This window comes from Scleropages formosus, chromosome 2 (assembly GCF_900964775.1).
Source record: "Scleropages formosus chromosome 2, fSclFor1.1, whole genome shotgun sequence".
Lineage (NCBI taxonomy): Eukaryota > Metazoa > Chordata > Actinopteri > Osteoglossiformes > Osteoglossidae > Scleropages > Scleropages formosus.
In genome coordinates this window covers 16,285,372-16,301,021 of record NC_041807.1, presented here as the reverse complement: position 1 = coordinate 16,301,021, position 15,650 = coordinate 16,285,372, and the positions used below count along the sequence as shown (strand labels likewise).

At 44.9% G+C, this 15,650-nt stretch overlaps 1 protein-coding gene across 1 annotated transcript in view; it reads left to right on the top strand.

Moving 5' to 3' along the window:
- Positions 1 to 15,650, top strand: part of nell2b (neural EGFL like 2b) — a 61,422-nt gene that overhangs the window by 24,772 nt on the left and 21,000 nt on the right. Inside the window, exons 13-14 of the mRNA XM_029249953.1 lie at positions 2,561 to 2,686; positions 15,432 to 15,554. Of these exons, the coding sequence (XP_029105786.1) occupies positions 2,561 to 2,686; positions 15,432 to 15,554 (249 nt within the window). The remainder of the gene's footprint in view (positions 1 to 2,560; positions 2,687 to 15,431; positions 15,555 to 15,650) is intronic.

Below are 15,650 nucleotides of genomic sequence, written 5' to 3'. Positions count from 1 at the left end.
TAAAAGGCTGTGTGAGAGCAGGAGCTGACGCGGAACCTTGTTCAGCCTTGCGTATCGAGACCTTCTTGCTAAACCCAAACTCCTTCCAGATTCTTTTGCCCTCCTCCCTAGTCATCGTTGCCTCTTTATGGTCATCGACCTCTCACCTGCTCACCGACCTCGTTTCTTGGATTGCCCCTTCAAAGACGTTTGCGCCTCAGAGACCTTTTGCCTGCCTTGTGACGACGTTTCTCGGATTTCCTGTAATAAAGCCCTTGTTCCACTCCGCGCTTGGGTCCGCCGCTTCCTTCCGGAACCGGCCATGACATGAACCCTCTCCGTATGGTCCTGACATGGACGCGGGCCATCCCCGTACCGACTGCAAAAGACGGAAGTGGACGTAACCGCATAATATTTGTGTGAACCAGCTTTGGATGCACAGTGATCTGGGGAGTGACAATGCTAGCAAACAGAATTGAATCCACACAAGCAGCTAATTGTTTCAATCACCCTCCAGTTAATTTCCTCAGACCCGGCTCTCAGTTTCAGTGCGCGAGGGGAACTGAAGTTTCAGGCATTTGCTCCCCTGATGAAAAAACCATTTGAATAAATAAGCTGCTGTATAAAACGGATTTATGCAGGGCTGATATTGGCAGACTCGTGTGGTCAATGTATTTTGAAGGCCTGTCCAGGCGGAAAGGCAGTTTTATCGCCTCCTGTCCAGACGGCTCTTTGGCGGGGAGATGCGTGTCCCTCCTCTGTTGTCTCCCAACCTAGCAATTGTCCACAGCCCTCTTCACCTTTGCACTTTCTCAAAGTAAGCAGAGGAGCCTGCTGTTCTCCGCTTCCTTGTGCATCTTTCTGGATGCGACAGGTGCTGAACGTCATATCTGAACCCTCAAAACAGCACAATATTTTGTAGAGAATATTTCTCGCAGGGCTAAGATTGAGTGTGCGCTTTTTATAGCCCATGACTGCTGTTATGCCATGTCAACTACACTTTTCAGAGGGAATCTCACCCCATTGCCCTTTTTTGTCCTTGAAAGAATCCCACGTCTGTTGTGGGTTGGTTGAACTTCACAGGAGTAGCGATGTTTGATTTCGTCTTCGTAGGCAGGGAAGAAGTCCGTCTCTGTGGCCTTATCGTCGAAAGCGACAGACCCTTCTCGGATCATTTTATCTGCAGATGAAAGCAGACATTGATTTCTCAGGCTTTTAATGGCGACCCGCCACCGCCACGTGCTTCTGTGTGACAGGGCAATCAGGGAAATGGAGTTGGCTAATGGAGATGGAAATCACTTTTACCTCCACGCCGGCCCCATTCAATCCACAAAACCCGTAATCTTGGCAGCAACGCTTTATAATATATTGTTTCGGCCAGCGCAACAGAGTGTCAGCGCAGTTGACATGTGGGGCCTGTGCCTAATAGCCTCTAAATCAACTTAGAGCTTTCCCCTTCCTCTGAATGCGGGATAAGTGTCATTCGAGGCCCATTCAAGGTTACCACCATAGGTGTGCTGCACTCAACAAGCCTTTTGCTCCCTTTGTTCCAAATTGGACTTTCATAATTAATGGAGTTGCTTGCCTGTGGTGCAGGCTTTACTATATGGGTTTTTTTTTGAGTTGTTGCATTTATAGATTCTTCCCGACCATTTATGAGTGGGAGGGAAGTAGGGAGGAAGGGAGCATCATGAGGTTGGGGCACGTGATTTCGTGCGGAAAAAAGCAGAGAGAGGGTTTATGGAAAGACTCGGTGCGAAGGATTGTTATGGGGAGGCTACAAAGGACACGAGTGACTGTGAGTGGATGGAGTGGAAATAAATTAAAAAGATGGGTAGTCTGAGATTCGACATGGTGCTGCACTTGCAGAAAAGATAATTAAGCTGGAAATGTAGGTCCTTCAAGGTGCACGTGGAGCCCAGTGTGTTATATGCCTTTTGGAGGCACAGCAGGACCCCCACACGTTTATGTCTGGGACCAGGACATGCTGCAGCTCCTCCGTAAAGTCAGGCCGGTAAATGCATCCTTAAAGGAATAATACATAGTGTAATAAATATTAGTGAATTTTGGTTGCCTGCACAATATCAGCTATGCAAAAAAAATTCATTAAACCCTTCATGTTTGAAACAGAGGAAACCTTTGTGGATGCAATCAAATAAGAAAAAATATATATCGAAAATTGTTTTGAGGGAAGGGGGTGCAGTGACGCAGTGGGTTGGACCATAGTCCTGCTCTCCGGTGGGTCTGGGGTTCGAGTCCCACTTGGGGTGCCTTGCGATGGACTGGCGTCCCGTTCTGGGTGTGTCCCCTCCCCCTCTGGCCTTGCGCCCTGTGTTCCCGGGTAGGCTCCGGTTCCCCGCGACCCTGTATGGGCCAAGCGGTTCTGAAAATGTGTGTGTGTGTGTTTTCAGGGAACAAACCGCAGAAAACTAAGCATAAAAAAGTGAAGATAAAATGTTGAGCGTATGTCCGTCCGATCTCGGAAGATGGAAGCCCCGCCTGAGAGGTGAAGCAACAGGTCACATCCTGATGGTTTAGCACTGCGCCACCTGCTGTACATCTTGTTTCTGTCTCTTTGTAGACATTGATGAGTGTGCAGAGGGGAGACACTACTGCAGAGAGAACACCGTTTGTGTCAACACCCCTGGGTCCTTCATGTGCATCTGCCACGCAGGCTACATCCGCATAGACGACTATTCTTGCACAGGTGAGTGCCGACCTGCTGTTTTGTACCACCAGCACTCCATCCCACGTCAGTTTCGACGAGGTGGACGTTGTCTGCAGGAACAGGGGAGCACTTGGCAGCAGGTTTGAACAATCAGGTGACTTCCCATCACTCACCATCTTTAAATGACTCATTCATTACCTCACCTGTGTTAACCTTTTGTCATTAGGGTCCCAGTTATCTGGAACCTATCCCTTAAGCACAGGGTGGGAGACAGGCAGGAATCATATGTCGCAAATGGGGCACCAGTCCATGGCAGGGTAGTCGCACACACATTCAAACACTGCAGACAGTGTGGAGTCACCAAGGAGCCTTAACTCTGAATTGTAGATTGCCTTTGGAGAAAAGCATCTGCCAAATGAATAAATGTGAATGAAACATGTCTTTGGATTGCGCGAGGAAACCAGAGCACCTGGAGGAATCTTTTGGAAAATGTTCAAACTCCACAGGGACAGAGCTAGATTCAGACCTACTTATGCCACCCACTTTTACATCTTTTACTGCCAAATCTGCATTTGGTCTCCATATTACCAACACTATGCCACTCTCCTTGCTTATTGCGTAACATAAGTAAGCGTCACGGTGTAATCTAGGCATAATTTGCTTGAATTTCATAAAGGTAATTACCATCACTATCTGAGGTTGCAGTAATAAATAAGGGAATATCTTAGAGTGGCAAACTCATGAAATGGATTGGCTGTGTTCATAAATTGGTGTCAGAGTGTAATGCATTCCAGTTGATTCTCTTCCGATCAGCATTCGGAAACAGAAGAAGAGTGTTTTGAAGGGGACGGCGAACGCTCACTGTACATTGTGTTTAATTAGACTCTAATCAGCGGAGGCCAAAGTCAAGTGGTATAACCGGAAGTATTGATTTTCACGACACTGCTGAACATTAGTTACTACTGCTAGCAAAGCTTGTGCCCAAAACGTTCTCCAAACAAATAAGATTTATGATAGAAGGTGTCTGCTTTTGCTCCGTAAAGGAACTTCCATATCCACAATGCCTCGTTTCTGTGACAATAGGAGCACACAGCGTGGACTGGAGTGCGTCCACATGCAGGTGATCCTCGACGAACAACAGGGTTCCGCTCCGACGACCCTGTCAGCTTCGTCTTAAGTCTAAAATCCTCTTATATTAAATTAACCATAAGGATATATGAACAGTTGACGTGCATGAATACTACATTGGATAATTGGGCTTTGTTTTTCACTAATTTCGCAAATTTTTCTTATTAAAATAATAATATAGAATAGTAATATTGTAAAAACACATTATAATTGTATTTTCTTTCTGCACTATTGTTTTCCCCTTCATTTTTAAATCTTTTGTCTTCTGCTTTTTATGCTGAGCACCACCATAAAACAATTTTTTTTCGTTTGTTAGTCATTTTAAATAAAAAGTAGCTTGGAAAGAATCGCAAACGAAAAATTTTGTGAACAAAAGGCAATCACTGCTGGATCCTCAGACACTGACTGAGACTCGAGCAGTAAGATACATGGCAGAGCAGCCAGCACATGTTATCGTACAGATGGAGCGGTCGCCGTTTGACATTGTGACCGCATGTCGGCACTCAAAAAACATGCAATAAAGCTAATGGGCGGCAGTCGTAAGTCGAGCACACGATAACTCGAGGACCACCTGTACCAATCATGAACTTTCATGTTCTCGTGAAATGCTTAGGTGAAGATGAAATGTAAATACGGTTATGATATGCACCATGAAAAATAACAGATGTAACACATTTGGCACACATGTACCCATTTGGTGGGCGTTTATTATGTTGCTGAAGGTGACATCTCACAGCGATGTTAAGCTGTGCATCTGTGGTGCAATGGAACATGTGTGGAAGTAGGTATTAGGTGCAATGTGAGATGAAATGTGGGTCAGTACCACTACAGCGTTCTTTAAGAAGGCTTCCTGTGTTTATTTTCAACCATATGGCGCTGTCAGCAGTATCGCAACTACTTTATATGTGGGTCAGAGTGCGTCCTTGATTCACACATTCGATCTGGAGTAAACAGCACATCGGGCATCTTCTAGCCATTCTTAAGCACCGGGTATCTGAGCATGAAGGGAAACTTTCAAGCAATTTTTCACCGTCGTAGAGAAATTTAATTACCTTTATTATTCGGAACATGAACTCGTTCAGCTGTGGAGAGATTTTGCCCTGACATTTCAGCCGAGCTTTCACGGGGAAAGATCAATTATGGCAAGAGACCAACCTGAGTAACGCACACCTTCAATCTTTCGTCATTTTCCTGATCAGTGTTCACAAGGTGGGGATACCTTTTGGTTTCAGCCACGAACCCATTACGGAGAAAGCATCTTTCTAAAGGTCTTATGGGGTGATAATCGAAAAGTTCGAGAATATGAAACAAACAAAGCCCACCTTTCACCTTTGCAGTTTTATTCAGTTATGAATTAGATGTTTGCTCTTTGTTTGCTGTGATGCCATTTTAATTTCTAATGGCAGCCAGGCTTTGGTCGTGCAGAAACCTGTTTTGGCTACACATGAGCAGAGTACTTCCAGTAACAGGAGTGCCGCACCTCATTGTCAGATTCCCTGCCTCTGAGAGAAAAACGTCATCGGACAACGTCTGATTACAGGATGGCCCAGGATGAATAGACGGAATGTGTGTTGTTGTTCGTCTCCTTCGCTTCGACCACCTGTTTGTGTGTGCGTGCGCACATGTGCTAACCTATACATCAGCTTCTGTTTTAAGTTTTAAATCCTATTAAAACTAACATATGGGGGGAGCGGTGGTGCAGTGAGTTGGACAGGGTCCTGCTCTCCAGTGTGTCTGGGGTTCGAGTCCCGCTTGGGGTGTCTTGTGATGGATTGGCATCCCGTCCTGGGTGTTTCCTTTGCCCTGTGTTGCCGGGTTAAGCTTTGGCTCCCTGCGACACTGTATGGGGCAAGTTGTTCAGACAAGGTGTGTGTATGTCGAATTAACATGAATCTCCTTTTGATTATGTTGCCTTAATGTTTGCTGTTCATCATTTTGCTGTGGTCACTGTCGAGTGTGCGTAGTCTTGTTGCTCTTGTTTGTTTAAGCAGTTTCTTTAAGGGTGAAACACTCAGGGTGTCCTTTACCCAGAGCTACCGGTTAATCACATTTCTGCCTTTGTGCAGAAAGCACAAGCGTCATAACTTTCATTTCTTTAAACACGATTGGATATCTAAAACAGCAAAATAATACAAAGCAAATTAATGCAAGCAGATGCGAAAGATCTATTTTAATGTTTTGTTATTATTATTTTCGGCATCGTTTGTAAATAACTTAATACTTGAAAGCCTGTTTTACAGTTTCTCTGATGTCGTGCGAAGATGAAAACGCAAGCAGAGAAAATCAAATCATGACGCAAAGCGTTTCCATAGATCGCTGTAAAAAGTGCCCGGCAGTCGTAGCCACGCACATTCCTTTGTTGTGATTAAACCTGAAACAGTTTAATGACTTTGCCCAAAGTGTTCCAGTGCCTCCATCGCTGAATAAATTGCAGCGTTCTTGTGTCTGAGCTGTTGCAGTGCCCCTCATCGTACATGGTTATGGTCTCTTGCTTGTGTGATGACGCTCAACAGCCTCTGGCTCTCAACAGCTCCCCTGTCATTTTTCACATTATGAAACAATATGAATTAAATATCAAGTGTTCTCGAGAGAGAGAGGATTGCAAATGACCTCCACGCTAACGGTAAGTTTTAGTGCAGCCTGTCATCGAGACACTTCCCAAAAAGGCGAAGTTGGATGGCAATAGATGGAATAGTTAAGGAAAAAAGGAATAAACAGTCTGCAAACGACTGGCATCCCATCCAGGGTGTACCACCCTATCCTACCACCCAGTGATTCCTACACAGGCTGTAGATCTCAGCGACCTTGGCAAGGAAAGGCGGTTAATGAAACCGAGCGAGCACGAGTAAATGAAGAATAAACAGCTGGCGTAGTGTATTTCACAATTTCATTGTAATTGTTTTGTGGGAGCAGCTTTCTTCATTATGCTTTTTCCACAGATGCAACATTCCCTTTTCTATCAAATTTCACTTGCAAATTCTTATGCTCTTTGGAATAAAGACTACTCTGGTTTACATTTTTGAATGGCTCTATGTTTATCCATTTAGCTGATGCTTTTCTCCAAAGCAAGTTACAATGTTAAGATACTTTTACCCATTTATACAGCTGGGTAATTTTACTGGAGCAATTTAGGGTAAGTGCTCTTACAGCTGGAGATCAAACCAGCAAACTTCAAGTCTAAAGGAAGCAGCTCTAGCCACTACACTACCAGCTTTCCCTGCCATGGACTACGTACAATAGAGGACACAGGGGTCATGATGTTGATATTTTAATGTCAGTTTTTTTCCATTTGTGCACAATTTAAAAGGAGAGCGAAAATAAAAATTATTTCAATATTTCAGAGTGGCCAAATATCTGTATAATGTCAGTGTGATCTGCCTCCTTCGCCAGGCTCTGTAAAACATGTCACTACACATCTGGTAAAAGCTCTGCCGTCCTGGTACAATACGCAGCATAGTGATGATTTTCATCGACTCACACTGAAGTTCTTCAGTTCTGCAGGGAAATAAAGGCGGGTTTCACCTCCCTGATTAGTTAATGATTGCTGTGCACAGTGACTCGCAGCGGGATAACAGTATTAACCTGAAAAAGCCATTAATGCTGAGCCAGTTTCCATTAACACTGAGAGATGGAGAAAACACAGATATTTTTACTGGCGCATTGTTACCACTGCATTCAAATGATTCATCTTGAAAATTTTCATACTGCCGACTGTTATGATTAAGATTACATTTCTGATATTATTTACTGTGCCGCTGTAGTGGTATAGCTCATACTCTTGCTTTTTCAGTTTATTCTCTCTTTTAATACCGGGAGTAATTCTAAACAACTTTCAGTTGTTCCAGGGTGTCTTTCTCTGTTATGTTTTTGTTTGTTTTTTTTTTTTTTTTTTTTTTTTTTTGTTCTTATTGTGTTGCTGGGTGTTCCCTGTTTGCTGAGATTTAGTGTCTGTTCTCATTACCCAAGGAATTAATTCATCTTTCATGTTCCACTCTGCTTCCCTTTCATCCTTTAATTATGTAGTAATTTCCTTTCCGAATTCATCTCTCTCTCGTCTCCTGGCTTTGCTGGAGAGGGGTTTATCTCATGGAAAACTATCTGGTAATGGGAGGACTAATCACCCACAAAGGACCTATTGGAAACCATATCGTGATGTATGAAGACGTCTATTGTTTTTAATTGTTGACACTATAAAAACATGACTCTCGGTCGTCATTTCAGTAACAAGTGCTGCTGTTATAATTTTGTTTCAATAACGTGACTCTGGGTATGTTTTAATGTCTATTTTTGTTTTCGTGTTCTGTAGTTTAGGATGTTTGGCTTGGGTATGAATTAGGCTGCATTTGGTGGCAAACTGAACTGCTGCGCTAAAGTGAAAAAAAAAGTGTGTAGTGATTCTCACATATTAGGAAGGATAAGCAAACAACAACAGCTTGAATGACAGGGCACCCAGACAGCAGATAACACACCTAGTGAATTGTGTTGTAACTAACTGACATTATTTACTTGGCTATTGCTCAGAAAGTATAGGAAAAGTATAATTTAGTCAAAGAGTTCAAAAGCAGCGCTGTGTTGCCAGTCAAAAGTGTGTGGGGAAAGGAACAGTAAAATATAGTAATCTTCTGTGTTTATACCGTAACGATCTTTGTTTAAAGGGAAGTCCTGCTTGGGGTGTCTTGCTATGGACTGACGTCCCGTCCTGGGTGTGTCTCCTCCCCTCCAGCCTTGCGCCCTGTGTTGCTGGGTTGGGCTCCGGTTCGCCGCCACCCCACTTGGGCAAAGCGGTTTCAGACAGTGTGTGTGATCGTTGTTTAATTCCCTGCATGATTTTATTGAACAGCCAGCTCAACGGCATTAAGACAAATGATCCATACCGTATTTTACTTGCCCAGTGCATTAAAAAAATGTGCATAAAGTGCATTAAAATAAAGAATGAATCAAGTGCCGATACGGTTTTACGTTGCTCGTTCTATCTGCGCGTTAGAAAGGAGACTGAAAAGCTATACTTTGCTACGGCACTAATGCTGCCGCCCTGTGTCTCACACTCAGTTGGATATGTCACTGCATTGGGAAAATGGGAAATATAATACTTCAAGGGACACGACCTCCAGCCACTGTTACTCCACATCATACGTATTCCTGTCCTCTGTGTTTATTTCCACTGTTGCTTCAGGGGTATTTCAGCCGCTATTGTTCAGTTTGTTCTGTTACTCAGATTTTTTTCCCTTCGCTAATCAGGTCTTAGCAGAGCAAAGAGGCTGATTGTTTTATATCACCTGTCCAAATGGCAGATAATTTATAAATGTTCTAATCTGCAGTGGAGGCACTTTAAAGCAAGCCGAGCTTTTTTATGTTTTTAATTTTTTTAATTGGGTGTTGCTCAGGGCTTTTTGCAACGTTTAAAAATTCTGACTTCTCCTCTTGGCTTAACGAGGCTAAAATGGATGGTTTTCATTTCCTGGTACATTTTTAGAGCACCAGTCCCATTATCATCCGTGTAATAGATGCGCCGGCTACTGATAATTAATGGCAACTGGACATCTGCTGGGATATAAATATAGCCCAGTGGAATTACTTCACCTCACCATGCACCCCAGCCTCACCAATGGCTCAGCCACAGAACACGATCCCTCTAGTCACTATTGTACGAACTATATATCATGGCTGTCTTATTTAAAAAGAAACTGAATCCTAATGCTTTAATTGAAATCCACTGGGACTGTGAAAATTAAAAGTAGATTACTGTTTGCATCTGAATTCCCTCTGGGGTTGAGTTAATATGGCTGCTGGTCTTTCTGGGCAGTGATTAAAGAGGAAACAGGTATTTGTGAATATAGTCTGTTCTAAACTGTATATTTACAACTATGAACATAAACTGGAGTCATCTGTTACTCTTTGGCTCATTGTGAGTTTAGGTGCAGAGCTTCATAGCCAAGGACATCATTATGTTTTCAAGGGCCATGTTCTTATGTTTACCAGTTCAAGTCCCAGGTGATTTAAATAAGATTAAAAGTGTCACTTCAGTAATTTAATAAATGAATACGTGCACAAATAAATGTCAGGTAGCAGAGCAAGTAGCACCAGTACCTCACAGCTCCTTTGAATCTGATTCAGTTTGTGTGGAGTTTGCATGGTCTCTCCACGTCTGTTTCTTCCACGTGTTCCAGTTTCCTCCTATAGATATTTAGATTTAATTATTTACAAATATGTACTTTGCCTCACACACTATTCTTCCAGGATAGGCTCCAGACCACTACAACTCAGCACTGGACAACGGTAACTGGATGGATGGATGGATGGATGGATGGATGGAACAAGCCAAGTGAGAACTGGACTTGGAACATCAACATCACCTTGAATATGTATCCAAATGGACAAATCTGTATCCATGGCAAGGAGCAAATCATGGAGCGCATTGGCAATGAAATTAATGTGTTAAAACAGTGTATTTCCGTGTGCATGTCCGCTGCAATGAAAGCTGACTTCTTCATTTACTCCAATCTACCACCGTATAAGTGTTTTATTTATGAGGGAAAATCTTAATTTAATGCTCTGTCTCCGATTCACTATTTTATGACGCGTGACCAGAATAATAATTCTCCCTGGAGACGACAAGCCATAACGTGACTTTTATGCAAATGCTCTTGACGTTCCAGCATTCGGTGGCGATGACACCACATTGACCGTACCCACAGGTGGCACGGTTCATCTACCGGACACCTTCTGCACTGAATAAAATGACACGCTAGTTTCTGCATCTCCAGTATGTATTTCCACAGTTCGGGTTTTTTTTTCCCCAAAAATCCACGTGCACTTTACGATGCACTGCAGCCGAATGCACTTTTGTCACCCGACTGAGCATCTTTACTCAATGTTGACCGACTGCGGTCCGTCTTGGTGTCCTTGAATGGGGAGGTGAAGGTGTCCCTGTCTGTGGAGCAGCGTCGTGATGTACCGGGCCTCAGAGGATTAGCCTTAAGCCACGAAAGGTGCCGTGTCAACCCAGAGTTGTTCTTTGAACGTTATTAAAGGGCTGGTCTGCGGCAATGGGGGTGGGAGCCTGCACTAATTTGGTGATAAGAAGCCCCGTCTTGTGCCCTGGAGGCCTCCGGGTCAGAGACGTGGAGGATTAGCGAGATGACTTTCTGTCCATAGCCTTAGCATCCACAAGATGAGGCAACAGAGGGCTGAGCCAGCTTGTCTCCCTGTAGCTCCTTTCCTGCTCTCAACCTCTCTAACTTCCTCTTTTTCCTTTTCTTGTTTCCTCTCATTCCCTGTCCCTCCCGTTTTCATTTTTGTCTCGTTTTCGTTTTATTTTCCTCTCTTCCACGCCCTCCCTTGCTTTCGTTTTTTTCTGCTTTTCTCGCTCCCTGCTTTCACTTTCTCCTCCTGTCTCTCTCCGTCCTCCGCTTCCTTCCTGTCTCTTTCTCACAGTCTCACCGTCCCTGCCATGAAGTTTTTTTTGTCCAGTAGCATTGGGTCACGGCAACATAGAGGTAGAAACTGTACACCGAGGAAGTCCAAATACATCCACGTTTTTAAAACAGCTCTAAAGCTTACAGTAGTTCACAGTCTCATCACACGACACTAAGAAGTTCAGATGGGTCTCCAGACATTCCGGAATTCCTTTGAATTGTCATGCAGGTCAAATGTTAATTTTTCAAGAGGAAGAAATTTAAACACTTTGGTCATTCATACATTTAGAAAGGGGGCCGCAGGGACACGGCGGCGCGGCGAGCTTGGCCGGGTTCTGCTCTCTGGTGGGTCTGGGGTCTGCTTGGGGTGCCCTGCGACGGACTGGCGTCCTGTCCTGGGAGTGTCCCCTCCCCCTCTAGCCTTGCGCCCTGTGTTGCCGGGTTCGGCTCCACTTCGCCCCGCTTGGGACGAGCAGTTTCGGCCTCTGCGTGTGTGCATACATTTAGAGAGGGAACTTATGCAGGTGCAAAGCAATGAAGTAGGGGCAGCTGGCGGTGTAGTGGTTAGAGCTGCTGCTGCATTTTGGTCCAAAGGATGCAGGTTTGAATCCCAACTGTAGAACACATGAGTAAGGTATTTACCCTAAATTGCTCCAGTAAAGTTACCCAGCTGTATGAATGGATAAATTAAGGTATCTTAATCTTATAGCATCCGTAAAATGAATAAATGTAAAATGCATTTCTTTGCCAACTATGTAAGAGTAATCAGCCCACATTTCATACCTTCATCAAAAATGACTGGGTTAGGGATTAAAATTAAGAGGGAGACACAGTAAACTTTTAGATTAAGGTTTTTGAATGGCTGTGAGTGACCCATCCGTGTCCTTTTATCACATTCCCAAAATATATTTGTATAGATTTATTCATTGCTTTAGGGGACAGTGGGTAGTGTAGTAGTTGGTCCTGCTGCCTTTGGCTGGATTGGTCATAGGTTCAAATCCCCACTACTGCTGTTGTGCCTTTGAGCATGGCACTCAATCTGAAATTGCTCCAGGAAAAATTCTACAGCTGGTAAATCGATGTAAAATGTCTAATGCTAAAGAGTTGCAGGGGGTAATGCTGCTGTCTCACAGCCCATGGGTGGGACAAGAGCACTCAGATTTGATCCTTGCTCTATCTGTGTGAGTTTTGACTGGGTACTCTGCTTTCTTCCTGCAGTCCAAAAATGCATGGGAGGCAGTATCAGCCCAGCTTAATTTCTCCACAGAAATTAATAGTGTGGTTGTTGTTATTATTATTACAGGTGTAAATGTGTTAGAGTGCCACGGACAGCCTTAGATTTAAATCTTCCCATGAGTTTCGGTAATTCCGGCACGGAGGAGAATTCTCCCAACCCTAAACACGGAAAGCTGATGTACTGTTCTGCAGAGCTGACGCTTCTAAATACAGCAGCGCAGTGCAGCCCCGATCATTGATCACCAATTGCGTCTGACAGGACCAAAGGCTTCCACTTCCCCGCCTGTGCCTTACCTCACAGGTGCGTTCTGCTCCGAACACGCTGCACGGATGACGGCCTGGTTTGCATCTTATTTCCCAGCTCATTCTGGTAATGAAAGGTGATGCGCAGGCTGCCGGTTTGCTGTGTTGGTGGCTTCGCTGTGGTTCCTGCCCGACGGTGACTGGTGGCATCTCCGCTGACAACAGCGCTTGCATAATTGATTGTTTACCCGCTGGAAGCATGTCTGCTGGCAGCAGAGATAACGGCAGATTTTTGTGCATCGGGAGGGCGTCCTGTAGCGTGACAATCTCAGCCTGCCTTCCTGTCCAAATGGAGCGGTTTCACAATGTCGCTCAGGTCATTGGGTGACCTTCGCACAACTTTGTTCTTTTCATCCTCAGCCCAGTTGTATTGGATGAGGTTGAAATTGAAATCTGCTTTACTTTTGTGAAACGAAGAATGCGAGAGAGAGTTACAGGCTTGTACGCGGTTCACCGCAATATCGTCATGAATCGAACAGAATATCGGGGCTTTGATTTGGATAAATAGTTTCCATCCAGAAAGACGGGAGATTTATGACAAAGGAATAGATTGTGTTTGGGTTTCACTTTGTTATATCTGGAAAGCAAAGCCCAGGTACAGGGGTTTTCTTCTCAGGACAGCCAGTGTAAAGACTGCATTCACCTTGGATATGGAGTAAAAGCTGCAGAGTGTCCCAAAGCATGTCGAAACAGCGCTGATTTCCATAAATTAGTGATGTCCGGCGAGTTTTCTCAAGGTCACGCACAGGATCTTTCCCACTGTAGACTGTTGCAGCGCTGCTGGCGGCTCTAAATAGTTGGAACAAGGCGTAGCGTGTAATGTACCCTTAAACGAAAAGAAAACGTTTAAAAGAAATATGCCGGTAGAAATTAGCAGTGTGTGAGCAGTTCGGACTAGAGTCTTGGGCTTCGGGTTCGGCCTCTGTTTATCTGCATTCTTGGAAGTGCCTTTAGACTCATTACATGCGTGGGCTGTAATGAGTAAAACCGTGCCACTTAGAGGCCATAGGTGGTGCAGTGGTTAGAGCTGCTGCCTCTGGACTCGATGGACCCACGTTTGAATTCCACCTCTTGCTTTAGTATCCTTGAGCAGGGTACTTATAGCAGGATTGCTGTAATAAAAACTACCCAGCTATATAAATGGGTGAATCAGTGTAAGGAGCTTAACACTGTAAGGGTATTTTGAGAAAAGTGTCAGCTAAATCAATAAATGTATATACGTATAAGTCATCGCAGGGCTGGGCAGAAAGGGGCACCAGCGGCTGGCCAACCTTCTGCAGGACTGGGGTGTTAAGAGTTATAATTACAGAATTTAATTGGTGTCGTTTACACCGTCACGGCCCGGTGGCTGTGCGTGGCCTGGAGCCAGGTCCGCTGTCACAAGCAGTTAGCGTTGAAGGGCCTCGTCCCCTTTGCCCGGCCTTGCCGAACTTCACTTCCACTTTAACTTTGCAGCTCCCCTAACGTCTCACTCGGCACCGCGAAGGGCCTCTACAACTTGCTCTCCGCTGGGAGGTTGTCAGGACAGCGGGTCCTGTCCAGAGGAGTCCCCTCACCCCAGCTAGGCTTCATATTTACAGACTCGACCAAGAGAATTTTCATTCCCATGATTCACACTCTCAAATCGTTGTGTAATTTGGACCTGACTTCCAGCCTTCTGTGCTGCTGCAGCAGGGAAAGGGGGGAAAAACGTGTGTCCGTTTCACAAGATCTGCACATTTTCGCTGTGGAGGTTGCTGTAGGTCTCGGGATGCGTTTGTTTCGTTGCGGCGGTGTAGCAAGAATAGGCCGAAGAGGAAATGACGCTGTAGGCCGTGTGAAGATGGTCTCGCAGAGAGCTCTGTCATTAATGCAGTGTGTCGGCGGGGAGCAGCGTTAGACTGACACCATAGCATTACCGCCGTACAGCCGGTCACATGAACCTGGCATCAAAGTACCGACATTCCTTCCGTCACAAAGTCCTCTTGCGTTCTGTACTTCAAGCTCTAATAGTGAATAAAGGCCCAAATGTAATAATTGAACTAAATGGTTGAAATTATGAAAATCACATAGCAGCCCATCTGTTTTAACTCCTCTGCGAAGTGTGTCATGACATAGCAGCTGGGCTGATTTTCTTTCCCATACTCTTCATGCAGTAATACGTGTAAGCCTCTGCATTTTTCAGACTTTCAGTGTTAAGCATATCCTTGCGATTCATCTTTCATGTTCGACAACAATGGTGGTTTTGTCCGTCGAAATGAAGGCATGAGCAGAGCCGCACGTGGATGAGATTTGCGTCACAGCCCTTGCACGCTGTTTCGCTTTGCGTTTATAGATTCTCGGGAAATATTTTGCTACAGGGTTTCCGCTTCCAATCCTGCAGATATAGGAATCAGTGTGGGTATATGTCAGGGTGAAAGGTCTCTGGAAATGATCCCGTTGCCCCAAGAGATGAGTTATTTGTTTGTTGCCATGGTGATGCTTCTCAGTGGTTGGCACCTGTGTTACAGTGTTCTTACAAGTGGTCATGCCTGGCTTCACAGTAACCCATTACGGTGAACAGGCTGGCCAGTCTGGGGCCTCCGTTACTGTTGACCCTTGACCCAAAGGTCACCGTTATTTTTTATTGTGACAGAATGGTTCCTGGCAAATGTGCGTGGCAGTAAATGCTGTTGACTCCAGGTCACGTAACACTAGTCACACGTTTGTCCTCCCCGCTGCAGAGCACAACGAGTGCGCCAGTGGACAGCACTCCTGCGACGAGAACGCGCTGTGCTTCAACACTGTGGGGGGCCACAGCTGCTCATGCAAGCCAGGCTACACAGGCAATGGCACAATCTGCAAAGGTGAGCCCCAGCCCTCCACCCCCCAACACTCCCGTTAATGGTTCTGAATATGAAGACCTTCCAAAAATTTCAGGTCTCTTCTAATAATTACATGCT